This window comes from Pristiophorus japonicus, chromosome 2 (genome assembly GCF_044704955.1).
Source record: "Pristiophorus japonicus isolate sPriJap1 chromosome 2, sPriJap1.hap1, whole genome shotgun sequence".
Classification (NCBI taxonomy): Eukaryota; Metazoa; Chordata; class Chondrichthyes; family Pristiophoridae; genus Pristiophorus; species Pristiophorus japonicus.
This window is the reverse complement of record NC_091978.1, coordinates 139903622-139924221: the sequence shown is the minus strand read 5'-3', so window position 1 is coordinate 139924221 and position 20600 is coordinate 139903622. Positions and strand designations below refer to the sequence as shown.

The 20600-nt window shown below is 43.3% G+C and overlaps 1 protein-coding gene across 3 annotated transcripts in view; it reads left to right on the top strand.

Moving 5' to 3' along the window:
* Window positions 1–20600, top strand: part of slc7a2 (solute carrier family 7 member 2) — a 309829-nt gene that overhangs the window by 169134 nt on the left and 120095 nt on the right. For all 3 annotated transcript variants that reach the window (XM_070869767.1, XM_070869770.1, XM_070869763.1), the window contains exon 3: window positions 16515–16905. In XM_070869767.1, coding sequence (XP_070725868.1) covers window positions 16530–16905 — 376 coding nt within the window. In that variant the 5' untranslated portion in view covers window positions 16515–16529. The remainder of the gene's footprint in view (window positions 1–16514; window positions 16906–20600) is intronic.

Here is a 20600-nt window from a genome sequence, read left to right as displayed (position 1 = left end):
ATTTGAATTAGTTCGCCCACCTCTGCCGGTCGGGTTGCTGCTGCACCAGCAAACACACCGAGGGAAAGGCGTGAGGGCGGGATGTCGGCAGGTTCCTGACCCATTCCAACTTTTTTCAAATTTCCCACCTGACCCGTCTCCGATCGTGCCTGCATGGACCCCACAAAATTCCAGCCAATATTTTTCACACATCACTCCAACGGGGGCCTAACCAGTGATTAATAAATGTTTAACATAACTTGCTTTTGTGTACCCTATGCCTCCATCCGTCTGGCTGCCCCCTTCCTTCCCCTAGCCCACTGGGCCAAACTTCCTCTAAGGATTCCCTCTGCGCTAGCCCTGATCTCTCATCCTTCTCCAGTTTCTCTCCGATCTCCCCTCATGACCTCTCTGCACTCATCCTGTCCATGAGACCCACTTCCTACTCCCTTGACCCTATTCCCACCAAACTGCTGACCATCCAAATTCCTTGTCTGACTCCCACGTTAGCTGACATTGTTAATGGTTCTCTCTCCTCAGGTAATGTCCCCTCTCCCTCAAATCTTCCGTCAAAAAAAACAATCCTCGACCCACTCCATCCTTGCAAACTACCGCCCCACTTCCAACCTCCCTTTCCTCTCCAAGGTCCTTGAATATGTTGTCGCCTCCCAAACCCGTGCCCATCTTTCCCGCAACTCCATGTTTGAATCCCTCCAATCCGGTTTCCGCACCTGTCACAGTACCGAAACAGCTCTCATCAAAGTCACAAATGACATCCTTTGTGACTGACAAAGGCACACTATCCCTCATCATCCTTCTTGACTTGTCTGCAGCCTTTGACACGGTTGATCACTCTATCCTTCTCCAATGCCTCTCCACCATCGTCCAGCTGGGTGGGACTGCACTCGTCTGGTTCCATTGTTACCTATCTAATCGTAGACAGATAATTACCTGCAATGGCTTCTCTTTCCACCCCCGCAACGTTACCTTTGGTGTCCCCCAAGGCTCTATCCTTGGCCCTTTCTTTTCTCTCATCTACATGTTGCCCCTTGGCAACATCATCCAAAAACAGTGTCAGTTTCCACATGTATGCTGATGACACCCAGCTTTACATCACTACCATTTCTCTTGACTCCTCCATGGTCTCTAAATTATCAGACAGCTTGTCCGACATCCAATTCTGGATGAGCAGAAATGTTCTTCAATTAAACATTGGGAAGACCGAAGCCATTGTTTTCGATCCCCTCCACAAATTCCGTTCCCTAGCTACTGACTCCATCCCTCTCCCGAACGTCGGTCTGAGGTTGAACCAGACTGTTCACAACCTTGGTGTCATATTTGACCCTGAAATGAGCTTTCGACCACACATCTACTGCCTAACTAAGACCGCTTATTTTCACCTCCGTAACATCGCACGTCTCCACCTTTACCTCAGCTCATCCACTGCTGAAGTCCCCATCCATGCATTTGTTACCTCTAGACTTGACTATTCCAATGCACTCCTGGCTGGCCTCCCACATTCTACCCTACGTAAAGTAGAGGTGAACCAAAACTCGGCTGCCCATGTCCTAACTCGCACTAAGTCCCGCTCACCCATCACCCCTGTGCTCACTGACTTACATTAGCTCCCAGTTAAGCAACGCCTCGATTTCAAAATTCTCATCCTTGTTTTCAAATCTCTCCCTGGCCTCGACCCTCCCTATCTTTGCAATCTCCTTCAGCCCCACAACCCAATGAGATATCTGCGCTCCTCTAATTCTGCCCTCTTGAGCATCCCTGATTATTATCGCTCAACCATTGGTGGCCGTGCCTTCTGTTGCTTAGGCACCAAGCTCTGGAACTCCCTGCCTAAACCTCTCTACCTCTCTTTCCTCCTTCAAGACACTCCTTAAAATCTACCTCTTTGACCAAGCTTTTGGTCACCTGGCCTAATTTCTCCTTATGTGGTTCGATGTCAAATTTTTTGTCTCAAAGTACTCATGTGAAGCGCCTTGGGACGTTTCGCTATGTTAAAGGTGCTATATAAATACAAGTTTTTGTTATTTTAAAGCCAAGGATCAATTTTGATTTTTAAAGGTGTTATCAACTTGTCCTGCCAGCTTCAAAGATTTGTGTATGTAAAACCCCAGCTCTCTCTGTTCCTGTACCCCGTGTAAAATGATGGGGGTGATCTACATCTTCTTAAAAGTCCACACCAAGTCAGACCTCTGACTTTATTTAATTTATTTTTGATAAAATATTGCACTCAACAAACCCATCTCTATGTATTTAACCCCACAAGTTTCTGATGTAAAGCAGTTGATTTCCCCAGGAGATCATTTTAGTATTTATTAAGTAAAAAAAAATATATATATATCTACATATATATATATATATGGGATCAATAATGCAGACAGAAGGTCAGTTTTATTTTCGGGTGCACTAAGGCCTTTCACCCATCCAGATGAAAGATTGATTGATGTTTATGTTGCAAGTGAGCTTGACCCTATTTTGATGTCTGAGCTTTCCTCACTTGGCTTGGTACAGGAATGCTTTACATATTGTACTGTGAAGCCAGAACAGAAAGCAGAGTCACAGAAAACCCATTTGACTGCTCCGATTACCAACTCGTCTGCATACTTGGAAAAAACATTAGCATTGGAGGAGTTAAAATGAGGCTTCTGCTGCTCCTGTTGGCTAGGATTGTTGTGCACATGTGCACTTTTTTTGAAATGAGATCCAGAAGACACAAACTGGTTTTGCCAAGTTTGTTATGTTTATCCAAAAAGTATTGAGTGTTTCTTACAAATTGTTTTTAACTTACTAACTAGGTTACTTAATCAGCAGTAAAGTAGATTGAACTAGCTGAAGTAGGAAAACAATAATAAGGTCTCATTATTTTGGACTTGGAGTCAATTTGCAGATCATGCAGATGGCATGAGATAGTAATCTCCATAAGTACAGCCTGGAAATTTCTGGCAGACTGCTGAGCCACTTTCAGTGCGCCGGACAGTAACTTCCACCCAATAGTTTGTTTTAGTGCCTCCCCCATCTGAAATCTCAGGGGTGAAGGTCGCTACCATAAAGGACGTGTCTACTCACACAACACAGTGCTCCCTGGGTGTCTGCTGGATCTGGAGGGAGTGGGGAAGGCAAGGAATCTTAGTGCAGCTCCTTGGTACCCCATTGGGGTCAGGCCATTCTGCACGAAGAAGCGAGTTAAATAAAAGGAATCAAATGACATTTGCTGTTTTCCTAATGACAATTAATCATTTTTGACGTTCACAATCTGGCATTGTGGGTTCCACTTCTGCCAAGATGTCATCCTGACAAGCAAAGTATGCCTGCATTAAGCAGATGTACTATCTATTGGGGCAAAGGAGTCAGTGCTGGTAGGATATCTGGTGGGTAATGTCATCCTTTTCTAACATAAACACGGAGTCCAGCACAAGAAGATCCCACCCGTGTCCCATTGGAACTTCAGAAACTAAAACAAAAGGGGCAGAGACCCGGCAGAGCCAGGTCCCTCCCCAAATTCCTCATCCACCTGCACAGATAACAGCAATTTTACATAATCAAAAGCCAGGAATTTTTATCTCTATAGTTTATGGTTATTTGGTATATTAACACCAATAGTGATGCTCCAGTTAATGCTGTATCACTGTATTTCAGATGTACTGATTTGATCAGATTAAGTACTCTGGATTTCAGACTGACTGCTACTTGCAGAATTGTTACATTGGTCAATTTATTCATAGCCATAAATGTCTTGTTTTTTATTTAAGTACTTACATACCTTGTTTGTTATTGTGGAGTCTTCTGCTCTGAAGCTTCAATAAATGGGATGAAGTGTTAAGCAGTCAATTGATTAAGGAATTTTGTTAGTCTAGAATTTGAACTGCGATATTTGAAACTTACCAGATATCATTGCACGGTAGCCTTTTAAGCTCTTAAATTATGCTGTGGGATAATAGCATAGAGATGTTTCACATGTTTATATGAGCAGACTCTTCATTGTCTTAAATGAGTTAATGGATCAGTTAAATTCGCAGAAAGTGGAATTTGATATAAACCACCGATATGGAAACATTGCCCACAGTAATTTATTGGTTTATGTGTTTCCCATTTGCTGTTTGGCCAGCTTTGCAATCCAAGTTTCAAACTGATTTTAAAAACATAAGAAAACATAAGAAATAGGAGCAGGAATAGGCCAGATGGCCCTGCGAGCCTGCTCCGCCATTTAATACGATCATGGCTGATCTGATCATGGACTCAGGTCCACTTCCCTGCCCACTCCCCATAATCCCTTATTCCCTTATTTGACAGTAGATTGGAAGTTGAACGTGTTAGGACTAAATCTTCTCAGTAATAAACAACACCTGGCTGTGCACTGTATTAACACAGATGTAATTTATTCCATACACTATGCTGATAAATGAAGGTTATCGCTTAAATTAATGAGTGATGTGCAAATATATAAATTTATTTTGAGCTGTTCACTCTTAAGGACAAAAATGTGCAAAATGAATGTTTTTTAATTTGTTTTACCTTCATCATATAAATAAGTTAAAGGAACCCAAGTATGGTAGGAATTTAACTTTCAATGCAGTAGCAAGTGGCCCTTAAACTTAATCCTGATGAGATAACTAGATACTGCACTGGCCAATCACCTGTGGTCCTGTACCTCCACCCTCTTTGGAAATTACCAACATGTTTTCCTATCACATGCTCAGTGTTGAAATGGTGGTTGTTTTCTAGATAGTGCACCTGTGCTGCAAGCTTTGACTATACAATGGTAAATGTAGGACAGAGTCTTTAATACTGAAAACACAACATGGAAACTGAAGTGAACTCGTAAGAACACAAGAATTTTTAGGAACTGTAAAGGTTATTACTATGAGGCCCAAACAGCTCTTTTTAAGAGATCAGCCTCATCCATCTGCCTCAATCCTTTCTTTCTACAGACATGCATCTATTTATCTGCTTCCCAGATGTTATTCTATAAGTAAACAATATTTTGAAAGAATACTGTACTTGCATTTATATAGTGCCTTAATACATCACCATAACATCTCCAAGGACACCACATTTGGCAATGACCGACTTGCATTTCTATAATGCCTTATGTTAGGAACAGCCCAGAGCACTTCATATACAAGCAATTATTTTGAACTGGAGACACTAGGCTCAATTTTCCCCAATTATCTGTGCCTTTTTTTGGCATGAACCGTTTTTTTTGGAATAAATAAAAATCTTCAAGTTTCTTTAGGTTACGATTTTTTTATGTCATAGGGGCGTAACCTGAAGTCTGCGCGAGTTTTTCACATTTAAGCAGGTTTGGCCAACTTACATTTTTCCTAGCACGGTGTATGTGACCATCCCAAAAAATCTTCCGGGCACTTAAGAAAAAGCAGTGCACATTACAGCACAGAAAGACGCCATTGTTTTTAGGCAAAGTTTTGGAGGAGTCAAAAAGGCAAAGAACATGCATCATAAATCTTAATTGTTTCAAAGTCAAAAGGGAGAAAATGGAAGTCTAAAGCAATTCTTTAATTTTTGATTATTTTCAAAGTACCATCCCACCACCGAACTTCTCCTCAGCGGGCTCGAGGGTCAGAGCGCCGGCCGGCAGTAGTTGTGCACGGATAGATTCCACAAACAGGAATTACATGAATGACCGCTATTTGGTTGAGGAATGTTGATTAGGACATGGGGAGAACTCTTTGCTCTTTAAATAGTGTTATAGGATCTTTAGCATCCACCTGAACAGGCAGACACGATTTCATATCCATCTGAAGTATGCCACTGCCATAACATTTATCCACAATGCTGATGATTCAGCTACATAAAGAAGAGATTGCTGCTACTGCTGTAAACAGGTCACAACAGGACAAGGCAGACACAGTCACTGATCTGTAGTTTCTTGCCTGATTGCAGCACTCCTTACTGGTCCCTGTGGTTTTCTGTCACACTGCCCCTGGTTCTAAGTGTAGCCCCCAAATACACCTTTCTGTATGAGATTAAAAATGTATTCCATCTAAGGTTGCTACCCCACCCACAACCTAATTTTTAACTTGTGTCTGATGGTATTTGAATTCTCTGCCATAAAAGAACTATTTGCCTGGATCAATTTTGGCAATTCCCTTTATATAATGTTTAAAACTTCAATCATCTTGAAGTCTTCACTTTTCCAGTAGAAACAAGCCAATCTCCTTCACTTTTTCTTGTAGTGGAATCACTGTCATTGCTCTCCTTGCCCAAGTGACTATTTCCCAATGTAAACGAGAGTTGGCAGACCATTGAACTGCAAGATACACCACAACAAAAATCAACCATGACCCTGGGACATGACATTTACACGGTCACACTCTCCAGCAGGATTGTAGGCATATTTTAAACTTTCCTTCCTGTTGATTGATAGCTCTGGCTGACACGTGATGTATCTGTTAAAAACAGACTTGTACATGCTGGTGGCTTTGCAAGATTATCTGGTGAGTGGCTGAGTCATACAGTCCAGCTACTTATGAGTATCTGGGCGAAATGACTCAGCTATTCATTGGATAAACTTGCTGAGCCATCAGAGTCTAGGTTTGATCCCTGGACTATGTTGAGTTAAATTATCTCAATGGGAATAGCAAAGGGTGCTAAAATTGGCCTTAGTGTGCTGTGCTTAGGTTAGGAAGGGGGAAAAAATCATCCAGGATTCCTGCTTCTGATCATTATTAACTCAAATTGAAACTGTGAGAACAGTCTTGGGCTCAGCAGTGATTTCCCCTGTTAACAAATAACCTGAAGACATTGACTAATTTAATCTTACATGGGTTGTCGGGTTAATTTATGTGAGACAGGAGATGCTTGGTGTTAGCAGGTGTTCAGTGAGACGTAGGGTACTGCCGTGCAGGTAATTGGAGCACGACTAATGAAGATTTCATTGTATGTCTTAGTTTAGCCATTGCAGGTTATATGAAAACATTGATGTTCGAACCCAGGCAGAAATCCTACTTCTGTACTTGTATATTTTGTTTGCAATACTTTTCTCCTTATTCCTAACAAATAGAGTAGTTTAATGAAAATTTGTGGCACTACTCACTGACAGTTAGACAGCAGCAGCGCTCAATTCAACATTTGGCAGGAAACATGGTGACTAACATAATTCTCACTTTACATAAAATGGCGTACAACTCCGACTTTTATTTTTCCCCCCTATTTTCTCCTTACTTTCTGTCCTCTTCCAAAAACGGTGACTTGAGCTAGCGTATAATTTCAGGGTGACCACCATCTCTTTAGAAGCACCCATTGTTCCTTTGTGAGACTAGACAGTGAGTGTTGATGGGCTGTTCAATTCAATGGGAACTGGGTAAAACTCTCCACTGGCTGGAGTCATACCTAGCAGAAAGGAAGCTGGTTGTGGTTGATGGAGGCCAATCATCTCAGCCCCAGGACATCACTGCAGGAGTTCCTCAGGGAAGTGTCCTAGGCCCAACCATCTTCAACTGATTCATCAATGACCTTCCCTTCATCATAAGGTCAGAAGTGGGGATGTTCGCTGATGATTGTCAGTGTTCAGTTCCAATCACAACTCTTCAGATAATGAAGCAGTCCATGCCTGCTTGCAGCGAGACCTGGACGACATTCAGGCTTGGGCTGAGAAGTGACAGGTGACGCACAAGTGCCAGGTAATGACTATCTCGAGCAAGTTAGAGCCTAGCCACCTCCCCTTGACATTCAGCAGCATTACCATCGCCGAATCCCCCACCATCAACATCCTGGGCGTCACCATTGACCAGAAACTTAACTGGACCAACCACATATGACTACAAGAGCAGGTCAGAGGCTGGGTATTCTGTAGCAAGTGTCTCACCTCCTGACCCCCAAAGCTTTTGTTCCACCATCTACAAAGCACAAGTCAGGAGTTTGATAGAATACTCTCCACTTGTCTGGATGAGTGCAGCTCCAACAATACTCAAGAAGCTCAACGCCATCTAGGACAAAGCAGCTCGCTGGATTAGCACCCCATCCACCACCTTAAACATTCACTCCCACCATTACCAGTGCACCGTGTCTGCAGTGTATACCCGCTACAAGATGCACTGTAGCAACTTGCCAAGGCTTCTTCGAAAACACTTCCCAAACCCGCGAGCTCTACCACCTAGAAGGACAAGGGCAGCAGGCGTATGGCACCATCACCTCCAAGTCACACACCATCCTGACTTGGAAATATATTGCTGTTCCTTCATCAACGCTGGATTAAAATCCTGGAACTCCCTCTGTAACAGCACTATGGGAGTACCTTCACCACATGGTCTGCAGTGGTTCAAGAAGGTGGCTCAGCACCACCTCCTCAAGGGCAATTGGGGATAGACAATAAATGTTGGTTTTGCCAGTGACACCCACATCCCATGAACAATTTTTTTTTAAGTAGTATCGAAGCTTTATAGAATAGTTAGCCCCGCCGACTGAGGCTTGGAGTGGGAGATAGGATAATGGCCCAAATCCAGCAGTGGAAGGGAAGTACACAGCATGACAAAATTTGGCTTTGAGATGTATCAGAAGATATTAGAGCCTAATCTCACCAAGATCAGCTGTGGTTTTTATCTGATTAAATTGGTAGATATGAGTACTTTAAGCCATAGATAAAATATTCCAATCTTGTCACTCAGTTTGTCACAAGCAGGTACAGCCAACCTAATTGAGTTTTTTAAAATTACCTGATATTATAAAACAAACTCAACTCTTTAAGAGTTCAATGCGATTTACATTGAGTATACAGCACAGAAACGGGCCGTGTGGCCCAACTGGTCTGTGCCATCATTGATGTGCCACACAAACCTCCTCCTACTCTATTTCATCTAACCCTATCAGCGTATCCTTCTATTCCTTTCTCCCTCACATGTTTATCTAGCTTCCCCTTAAATGCATCTATGCTATTTGCCTCAACTACTCCCTGTGGTAATGCATTCCGCCATCTTACCACTCATTGAGTAAAGAAGTTTCTCCTAAATTATCTTTCGATCTATTAGCGACTGTCTTATATTTATGACTTCTATGTTTTGGACTCCCCTCAAGTGGAAATATTTTCATTATGTCTGCTCTATCAAACCCTTTCATTATCCTAAAGACCTCTATCTGGTCACCCTTCACTCTTCCCTTTCTAGAAAAAAAGAGTCCCAGCCTGTTCAGTCCTTCCTGATAAGCATATCCTCTCAGTTCTGGTGTCATCCTTGTGAATCATTTTTGCTGCATCTTCAATGTCTCTATATCCTTTTTATAATATGGAGACCACAACTGTGCATAGTACTCCAAGTGTTGTCTAGCCAAGATACGGTACAAGTTTAACCTAACTTCTCTGCTTTTCAGTGCTATCCCTCTAGAAATGAACCGCAGTGCTTTGTTTGAACAGAAGAACATAAGAAATAGGAGCAGGAGTGGACCATTTGGCCCCTCGAGCCTGCTCCACCATTTAATAAGATCATGGCTGACCTGATCATGGAATCAGCTCTACTTCCCTGCCTGCTCCCCATAGCCCTTTATTCCCTATAATTTGCTTATTTATGGCTTTATTAATCTATCTCACTGCTTTTAGTGATTTGTGTACCTGTACATTTCTTTGCTCCTCTACCTAATTTAGACTCTTATTATCCAAGCAGTATGTGGCCTCCTTATTCTTCCTACCAAAATGCACCACCTCTCACTTAGCTATATTGAAATTAATTTGCCAGTTACAAACCCATTCTGAAAGTTTATTAATATCTTCCTGTATTTTGTCATATTCTTTGTTTGTATTAACGACACCCCCCAATTTGGTGTCATCCAAAACTTTTGAAATTGAACTTCTGATTCCCAAATCTAAATCGTTAATGTAAACTGTGAACAACAGTGGTCGTTGCACAGATCTCTGTCGAACATCACTTCACACTTTGTGCCAGTCTGAGAAGCTACCCTTAACCCCTACTCTCTGTTTTCTGTTTTGCAGCCGGCTTGCTATCCACTCTGCTACTCATGTTCTGACCTTAGTCATAAGTCCACTACATGGTATCTTATCGAAGGCCTTTTGAAAATACAAATATACACTTTTGCATTACCGTTGTCTGTTCTTTCTGTTTGTTTCTGTTACTACTTCAAAGAATCCAGTAAGGTCAGTCAACCACGATGATCCCTTTTGAAATCCGTGCTGACTGCTGTTTATTATATTTTCAGTTTTTTAATTACATCTTTGAGTAAAAATTCCGACCACTGACATTAATTTAACTGCTCTATAGTTCCTGGGACTTGCTGTATCACCCTTTTTAAATATAGGAATAACATTAACTGTCTGCCAGTCCTCTGGCACTAACCCCTTTTATAATGAATTGTTATACATATGTAATAGTGCCTCTGCTATCACTTCCCTAACTTATTTTAATATGCGCAGATGCAATCGAGGTGTTATATCCCCTCGAAGTTTGATTAGTTTATCAATTATATCCCCCCTCTATCTTAAAAGTCTTTTGGATCGAAATTGCCACTTTTTGCAACACCCGTTGGTGCTTCCAATGGGCGCTAACAGGGCATAAAACAGTTTTCGTCACGGGTGGGGGATGGTGGTGGGGGGGGGAGCTACTGGCTCTCGCATAATTGCGCAGGAGTTAGTGGAGGTGCTGCCATGGTAGCACTGCACCCTGCCGGTAGCGCCCATGGCCATCGCACAACTGGCGATGATGTCATTGGCGTGCGCGCCGACCCCTTTGCTCCGTGGTGGATATTGTCCTGCGCCTGCGAGCTGTCACGAGTGGTGTTCACGCCAGCTTCGCGGGTTGCAAACCAGGCCGAATTTAAAGGGGAGGTCGGGAGCGCCATCTCACCTGCTTGGCCAACTCACCAGTTGGCCTGACAACTTGCTCTGTTGTGTGGTCCAGGCCACCATCATGCAGCCCGGCACTCTGCTTTGGGTGCCGGGCTGTGGCCTCGGCACTACGCCACCTTGGTGGCTCACTGGAGGCCATCAGAGGCCTGGCAGAGTGCACAGTGGCTCTCCCCTTTAATCGAAGGGGAGGGGCATTGAAACACATCAGCGCCATGCGTAGCATCTGCGTAGTGCTGCCGATGCACCCGGCATCGCCCCGGAACCCTCCCCAGGAGGCAGTGGCGTGCGCGAGATTGCGCTCCACTTCCTCTGAGGGGCAGTAACCGCAGTTTCCTGCCCCGAGTCGGTTACCGCCCCAAATCGGGGCGCAGGGGAATTTCTCCCCCTTTATATCTCTTTTGATCTTTTCTTCTAATGTCATGCCCACTTGTTAGTGTCCCTGGTAAATACCGAGACAAAGTAATTATTTCTTTAGTTCCAATTTTACCCTTATCTCTTTATTCATCCATGCTGTTTCATTATTGGCTAGTTTGTTCTTGTTTTTTTAACAGCCAACCCTGTTCTTTATTAAACCCCGTTTCAGTTATCCCTAATAGATCTAGCTGCTTGCTATGAATATTTGGTTTTGCAACCTCTTGTGAACTTGTGTGTAGAAATTTGCAGTACCGGACTGGTTATTGGCAAGTGGAATCAGTTCTTCCCTATCTATATCTATACATCTTCTATGATCAAATATACTATAACCAACTTCCTGGCCTTCACACTTCAGGTGTCATCCTACGTTGCAGTCTGGTGTCATGTCCACGTTAGGCAGATTCCTCGGTCACACCGCTGATTACTTCATATTCAAATGTATTCATTGTGATAGAAGTTATTACACAAAATTAGAGTTCTTGGGCTTGGGTGTCACATATTAACATGGTTTGAGGATTGAAAAGTAAGCTATAAGGAGGGCACAAAGAGGCTGCAAAGGGATATCGCAACATAGAAATTTACAGCGCAGAAGGAGGCCATTTCGGCCCATCGTGTCCGTATCGGCTGACAAAGAGCCACACGGCCTTCGGTCAGCAGCCCTGAAGGTTACATATAAACCAATGAACAATGGTGAACAGGTAAAGAGCATCCGGCCCAACCAGTCCTCCCCACACAACTGTGATACCCCATGTATAGTAACATTTTACACTCCACCCCCACCCGGAGCCATACGATCTCCTGGGAGAGGCAAAAAAACAGATAAAAACCCAGGCCAATTGGGGAAAAAAGATCTGGGAAAATAGATAAATGAGTGGGCAAGTATGTAGCAGGTGTAATATAATGTGGAGAAATGTGGTACCCAACTGGCAGGCTGTAACTTGTCGGGTACTACAAGGATCAGTACTTGGGCCTCAGCTATTCACAATCTAGTTCAATGATTTGGATGAGGGAACCAAAATCTCGCGCTCCACTTCCTCTCAGAGGCGGGACCGATGGGTTAACCAATGCGAATTTTCCAGCGCAACTCGGAGAGCCGCGTAGCGCTGGTGGGAAAACAGGGCCCTCCCCTTCCATTAAAGGGAGGGCCAAGTTGCCGACTCTGCAGGAGGGTGAAGTGGCCACTGCTAGATCACAGGGAGTGGGGTGCCTTGGCAGTAGCCCGGCACACAAGCAAAGTGCCGTGCTGCAGGATCACGGCGCGGACCCCGAGATTTGCACTGAGGAAGGACGCGGCTGAAAAGTGGGCTATTTCTTACATTTTCAGCGCTGTACCTCCCCTTTAATTTTTGTCCCAACAGCAGCTTAAAGTCCGGTACGCACCCCACGAAGCTGTCATGGACATTGCCCACGGCAGCCTCACAGGGCACTACCGAAGTTTCGCTCCGGGACGAAAACGGGTCACTGCGCGTGGTGATGATGTCGACATTGCCTGCTCAGCGGCCTGGGGTGCTATCGGCAGGAGCGGGGCGCTGCCAGTTAGCGCTACTGCTAAACGCCCATATTTTTCCCCATTGGTCTTACCTAAGGAAGGATATACTTACCGTAGAGGGAGTGCAACAAAGGTTCACAAGACTGATCACTGTATGGGGCGATTGTGCTACGAGGAGAGATTGAGTAGACTAGATATATATTCTCTAGAGTTTAGAAGAATGAGAGGTGATTTCATTGAAACATACAACATTCTTACAGGGCTTGACAGGACAGATTCAGGCAGCTGGGGAATCTAGAACCAGGGGTCACAGTCTCAGAATAAGGGGTCAGCCGTTTAGGACTGAGATGAGGAGAAATTTCTTCACTCAAAGGGTGGTGAATTTTTGGACTTCTCTACCCCAGAGGGCTGGGGAGGCTCAGTTGTTGAGTGTATTCAAGACAGAAATCGATAGATTTTTGGATATTAAGGGAATCAAGAGATATGGCGATAGGGTGTGAAAGCGGAGTTGAGGTAGAAGATCAATGATCTGGAATGCACTGCCTGAAAAGCTAGTGGAAACATTCAGCAGTAACTTTCAAAAGGAATTGGATATATATTTGAAACGGAGAAATTTACAGGGAAATGGGTCTAATTGGATAGCTACAATGGCCTCCTTCTGTGCTGTATGATTCTATGAAATTTTCAAAATATTTTTTAGTTTGGTCTGCCAATTTTCATCTGTCAGATAGTGCTTAAAAAAAAAGGTCAAAATTTCTTAAACTTGCACCAGACTGGACATATAGTGAACAGTGAGGAAGAGAGTGATAACTTTAGGATGACATAGACAGGCTGGTGAAATGGGTGGACACGTGACATGAAATTTAACGCAGAAAAGTGTAAAGTGATACATTTTGGTAGAAAGAATGAGGAAAGGACATATAAACTAAATGGTACAATCCTAAAGGGGTGCATGAACAGAGAGACCTGAATGTATGTGTGCATAAATCGTTGAAGGTGGCAGGGCAGGTTGAGAAAGCAGTTAAAACGGCTTACGGGATCCTGGGCTTCATAAGTAGAGGTATAAGAGAACAAAAGTGTGGAAATTATGATGACCCTGTATAAACACTGGATCGGCCCCAATTCTGGGCACCACACTTTAAGAAGAATGTGAAGGCCTTCAAGAAGGTGCAGTAAAGTTTGATGAGAATGATTCCAGGGATGAGGAACTTCAGTTACGTTGATAGACTGGAGAAGCTGGGGGTGTTCTCCTTACAGCAAAGAAGATTAAGAGGAGATTTGATAAAGGTGTTCAAAATCATGAGGGGTCTGGACAGAGTAGTTAGAGGGAAACTGTTCCCATTGGCAGAAGGGTCGAGAATCAGAGGACACAGATTTAAGGTGATTGGCAAAAAAAACAAAGCCGATGTAAGAAAAACTTTTTACGCAGTGAGTGTTTGGGATCTGGAATGTACTGCCTGAAAGGGTGGTGGAGGCAGACTCAATCTTATCTTTCAAAAGGGAGTTGGAGAAGTATCTGAAGGAAAAGAAATTGCAGGGCTACAGGGAAAGGGCAGAGGAGTGGGACATGCTGAGCGTCGGCACGGGCTCGACAGGCTGAATGGCCTTCTTCCGTGCTGTAACCATCCTATGATTCTATGATCATGGGTGCATGTTGGAATGGACTGAACAAGCCAACATCCAGGCCTGGACACCCATGTGGGCCCAACTTGTGCCTCATTCACCTACACACTGGTGTCTTTGCTCTTTCCATACTGCAGGACCGCTACCTCCCCCACCCCCCTTCCCCCCGCAACACAACTTCTAACAAACCGTGGGATGGTTCACTATTGCCGGATCTCAACAATTATCCAGCAAAAGAAATGCTACCTACTGCCACCAAATCCCAACGTTCCCCACTGTGACAACCAACTACAACTCTATACTGCTATCAAAGCCTAACACACCCACCCTCTTCCTCACAATCCCCCTTCTCCATTACTAATAATCCCTACATCGATATTTACAATCTTATCCATGTTGCCCACCATCTTATTGTGTATTGTGTATTTTTTGAAAAGGCAAAGTAGAAAAATTGAATATATAGTTAAAGAACATATAATCAGAAGCAAGACAACTTTATGTAAAAATGCAAAATTATGGAATTTGATCCCAAAAGCACTGGCAAAATTATTATAGTTCCATGTAAAAAGCCAGAATTTGACTTATTCAGTTAGTTTAAATCAGCAGCCTAAGAAAGTTTCTTTAACTTTGTTCTCGGGATGTGAATAACAGATTTATTGCCCATTCTTTTTTTGCCCTGAGATGTTCTTAATCAGCTGCAGTCCTTGTGCTGAGTGCTCCCAAGATGGTGTTAGGGAGAGATTTCAAGATATTGGGCTGAGTTGCAGGGCTCCTGCTCGGCAGAAATGGGGTGATAGCACCCCGAAAATGTTAGGTAATGGCCTGCCTCCCTTGCTGTGGCCACGGCAATGTTCCCCCAGGTCAGGCGGTAGGTCCATTTAAAATGTTAATCACAGTACTATAATGTATACAAGAGGTCGATTGCCATTTTTGGACCAAACTGGGCAGAGCATGCACAGTACCAGCTCAGCCAAAGCGGATTCCAAAGGGAAGTTTCGCTTTAAATTTGTGAGGTCAGGAGGAGCAGGGGTGCTCCTTCAGGCTCCATAAAACCAGCCTGGATTTTAGCTTTCTGCCATACCACACCACCACCCCCTCACCCAAAGGCCTCCTCCCTTCCCCCCCCCCCCCCCCCCCCACCGCCCCAATTGGCCTGCCTTTTTAGTGCTCGTAGGAGCAACTCCTCACACCTCCCCCCGCTCCGCTTTAGAAAGTTCCTAAAGCCATGAGCCATCCCATGCCCCAATGCCACTTATCAAGTAGAAGCTTGGTAAATCTTGCTGGACATCCTGAGCTTTAAGCAACAGAAGAGATAAAAATAGAATACATAGACACATGAATATATAATAGAATCACTGAAATAACAGTTTAAAAAAAAATCCATGTAATAAGCATGCAATTTGACTTATTCCATTGCTGTACAATAGTGGGCCTGATATAACATTGAATACAATGTTCAATAACATCCATATTGTTATAAAACAGTGCATCCTCTTACTGTTGGGTAAAGTGCTAATAATAAAATAAGAATGGGGTCTTTATTGTACATTTCCTGTGTCACACTTTTTCAGAGTAGTCATTTGTGGAGAACTTTCTCTGCTACAGAAATTATCGAAGTTAGACTGCTGGATATTGTTCCTCAGTGGTAAACCCACCAGAGCCACAACTGAGTGAGATTTCCCCCTCACCAATAGCTCCTGGCACTGACCTAGATGGAATTTCCTGGGTCAACGAATTTTCATTTTGTTTGGTGGGTCAGCGATGCCAGGGAACATGCCTCGAGGTGGGGGAGGAAAGTCATTGCTGTATACGTTACACTCCTATCAGACTTTGTAATCTTAAAGGTGGCCAGATTAAACATAGCTGTATCTCAGCAGTAGAATAATACATTGAACATTGAAAAAAATCTTGAAAAACGCGCCATCAGAAATCAGAGCAATGCAAAAGGAGATCCACCTATGTTTCTAATATTATTTGTTTAAATAGGCTGACAAGATAAAGAGAAATGTTTTGTTGTAACACAGGTTTTGTCATTCAAGTATAATATTCTAGCAATGCAGATAGTTAGAAAAAAGTTCTTGGGCAATGATATGATTGATAAAAAGCCTATTTCACACACAAGAAATTGAAGCTGAAAAAATGTTAGCCTATTTAAAGTGTTTTAAAGTATTTTTCTTTTCATTTCAGCTATCCCCATCAAAGATGATTCACTGTGGCTCTGTGGTGTCTTTCACTCGATGTTTAATTCGCAGAAAAATCATAACCCAAAGTAGTCTTGAAGATTCCAAACTATGCCGCTGTTTGTCCACCATAGACCTGATTGCACTGGGAGTTGGCAGCACCCTCGGAGCTGGTGTTTACGTTCTGGCTGGTGAGGTTGCTAAATGGAATTCTGGACCCAGCATTATCATCTCTTTCCTCATAGCAGCATTGGCTTCAGTGCTGGCTGGTCTGTGCTATGCAGAATTTGGTGCTCGTGTTCCAAAGACTGGTTCTGCGTATCTATACAGTTATGTGACTGTTGGTGAACTCTGGGCATTCATCACAGGCTGGAACTTAATTCTTTCTTACGTCATTGGTAAGTGTTTTTACATATATAAGTAACCTAAATTCACCCTTTTATTTTTGTGCATTTCTAAACCTTGAATTATCCTGGTTTTGCTTGAAAACTACAATATAGGTTGAACCTCCCTTATCCAGAACCACCCCTCATCCAGAACCATTCCCGGCCACCAGGTGGCGCATGCGCTGAACTCAGACATGAACAAATTGAAGTCCTTCCTCGCTACTGACTCCCGCAATCACTGGCCTGACCCCGCGATCCACCGCCGGCCCCCCCATGATCTCTCTGCCACACTCCCAGCCCCATGCCAGCCAGCCCCGATAACCCCTTGCTCAGTACCTGTACCATCCAATTTAGCATGACCATCCCTCGTCCGGAAAAATCCCTTATCCAGAACAGGTCAGGTCCCGAAGGTTCCGGATAAGGGAAGTTCAACCTGTAGAAGCTAAATTAATGGATAACTTCTTAAAAAGAAAAGTGATTAAGTTTATAATTTATTGGAACTAGGTTCTAAATAAAGTTGAAGAAAAACTGTTCTATTTAATAGCTACTAGACAGGGTTTCACTTTTCATTACTGCCTATTTTATGTCGACCTATGGGTACAGTAGTGGAGTGGTTATGTTGATGGACGAGCAACCCACAGCTCATGAGTTCATAATCCCACTATTGCAAGTTGTGAAATTAAATACAGTAGGCTGGCACCAGAAAAGAAATGACCATGAAATGTTAGGTGCTGGAATGTTGACAAAACCCCAATTGATTCACAAATGGAGTTCCCCCCAACCCAGTCCGCTGAACAACTTCAGGATCCATTAAGAATAAATTATAGTCAGTTGTAAAACAATTGCTACACAGCACATTAATAATCACATAATTGCCCAGAAAAGATAGTGGTGATGGGTATTCAAGAGGAACATCCACCACCACCACCACCACCTTCTCTGGGCAATTATGCTCCAACTCTATTGTGGGGTAAACTCGTAATTTGAATAGAATTTGCATCTCAAAATGTCCAAACTGCTCCACTGCAGGATTTCAGAGTGACACATAAGCCTCAGCACCCGATAGCATGAACTGCCACAGTGCTTCAGATGCTTAACATTTAACTATTGGCCCTTAAGTGCCGATCGTATCTCTCAAGAAAGTTTCATAGTTCTTTGCAAAATGAATTATTTTGAAGTTCACTGAGTGTTTTGTAGACTAATGGGGTAGCCATTTTGTATATAGCAAGGTTTCACAAACAGCAGTGAGATTAATGATCAGTTAATCTGAAGTATATGATAATAATGATCATAATATGATCGGATTTCACATTGAGTTTGAGAGTCAAATACTTAAATCTGAAACTAGAGTTTTAAACCTTAAATAAACCAATTACATTGGTATGAGGGGTGACTTGACTAAGGTAGATTGGCAAATTAGATTAAAAGGTTTGACGGTAATTAAGCAGTGGCAACCATTTTTTTAAATTCCCAAATTCTCAACAAATATGCATTCCATTGAGAAATAAAAACTCCACTGGAAAAGTGATCCATCCGTGGATAACTAAAGAAGTTATGGATAGTATTAGATTAAAAGAAGAGACTTATAATGTTATGAAGAATTGTAGTAAGCCTGAGGATTGGGAGCTTTAGAAATCTGCAAAGGATGACCAAAAAATTGGTAAAAGGAAAAAATATATAATACGAGAGTAAACTGGCAAGAAATATAAAAACAGATTGTAAGAGCTTCTACAAGTATGTAAGAAGGAAGAGAGTAACATAACTAAGGTTTGCTCTCAGAGGCTGAGACAGGAGAAATTATAGTGGGGAATAAGGAAATGGCAGAGACTTTAAATAAATATTTTTTATCTGTCTTCACAGTAGAAGACACAAAATGCATACAAAAATAGTGGGCAGTGCCAGTGAGAGTGAGGAACTTAAAGCAATTAAGATCAGTAGAGAAAAAGTATTTGAGAAAATAATGGGACTAAAAGCCGACAAATCCCCTGGACCTGATGGCCTACATCCGAGGGTTCTAAAAGAGGTAGCTACAGAGATAGTGGATGCATTGGTTTTGATCTTCCAAAATCCCCTCGATTCTAGATTGGAAGGTAGCAAATGTAATACCACTATTCAACAAAGGAGAGAAAGAAAAAACGCGGAACTATAGGCCAGTCAGCCTGACATAAGTCGTCGGGAAAAATGCTGCAATCTGTTAAGGAAGTGCACTTAGAAAATCATGATATGATTAAGCAGAGTCAACATGGTTTTATGAAAGGGACATCGTGTTTAACACATTTTTTGAGCATGTAAGTAGCAGGTAGATAAAGGGGAACCAGTGGATGTAGTATATTTGGATTTCCAAAAGGCATTCGATAAGGTGCCACCTAAAAAGTTGCTGCGCAAGATAGGGGTGCATGGGGTTTGGGGTAATATATTAGCATGGATAGAGGATTGGTTAATGGACCGAAAAACAGAAAGTAGGAATAAATGGTTTATTTTCCGGTTGGCAAGCTGTAACTAGTGGGGTACTGAAAGGACCACTTCCCCTATCTCGGGAGCCTCCTATCAACAAGAACAGGTATTGACGATGAGATCCAACACTGCCTCCAGTGCACCAGTGCAGCCTTCGGCTGCCTGAGGAAAACAGTATTTGAAGACCAGTCCCTCAAAACTGTCACCAAGCTCATGGTAATACCCGCCCTCCTGTATCGCAAGATCCTGCAAATCCCCTGGGAGGACAGACGCACAAACATTAGCATCCTCATCCAGGCCAACATCCCAAGCATTGAAGCACTGACCACACTTGATCAGCTCCACTGGACAGGCCACATAGTCCGCATGCCAGACACAAGACTCCCAAAGCAAGCGCTCTACTTGGAACTCATCCACGGCAAACGAGCCAAAGGCGGGCAGAAGAAACATTACAAGGATACCCTCAAAGCCTCCCTGATAAAGTGCGACATCCCCACTGACACCTGGGAGTCCCTGGCCATAGACTGCCCTAAGTGGAGGAATTGCATTCGGGAGGGCGCTGAGCTCCTCGAGTATCGTCGCCGAGAACATGCAGAAAACAAGCGCAGGCAGCGGAAGGAGTGTGCGGCAAACCAGGCTCCCTGCCCACCCTTTCCCTCAATGACTATCTGTCGACCTGTGACAGAGACTGTGGTTCTCGTATTGGACTGTACAGCCACCCAAGAACTCATGCTAAGAGTGAAAGCAAGTCTTCCTCAATCCTAAGGGACTGAACATAAGAACATAAGAATTAGGAACAGGAGTAGGCCATCTACCCCCTCGAGCCTGCTCCGCCATTCAATAAGATCATGGCTGATCTGGCTGTGGACTCAGCTCCACTTACCCGCCCTCTCCCCGTAACCCTTAATTCCTTTATTGACTGCCTACGATGATGACTGTAAGGATCAGTGCTTGAGCCTCAGCCATTTACATTCTATATCAGTGACTGAGATGAGGGGACCGAGTGCAATGTATCCAAGTTTGCTGACGATACAAAGCTAGGTGGGAAAGTAAGCTGCAAGGAGGACACAAAGAGCCTGCTAAGGGATATAGACAGATTAAGTGAGTGGGCAATAAGGTGGCAGCTAGTGTGTAATGTGAGGAAATGTGAGATTATTCACTTTTGTAGAACGAATAGTAAGACAGAATATTTTTTAAATGATGAGTAACTATCTATTGTTGGTGTTCAGAGAGATTTAGGAGTCCTCAAAGAG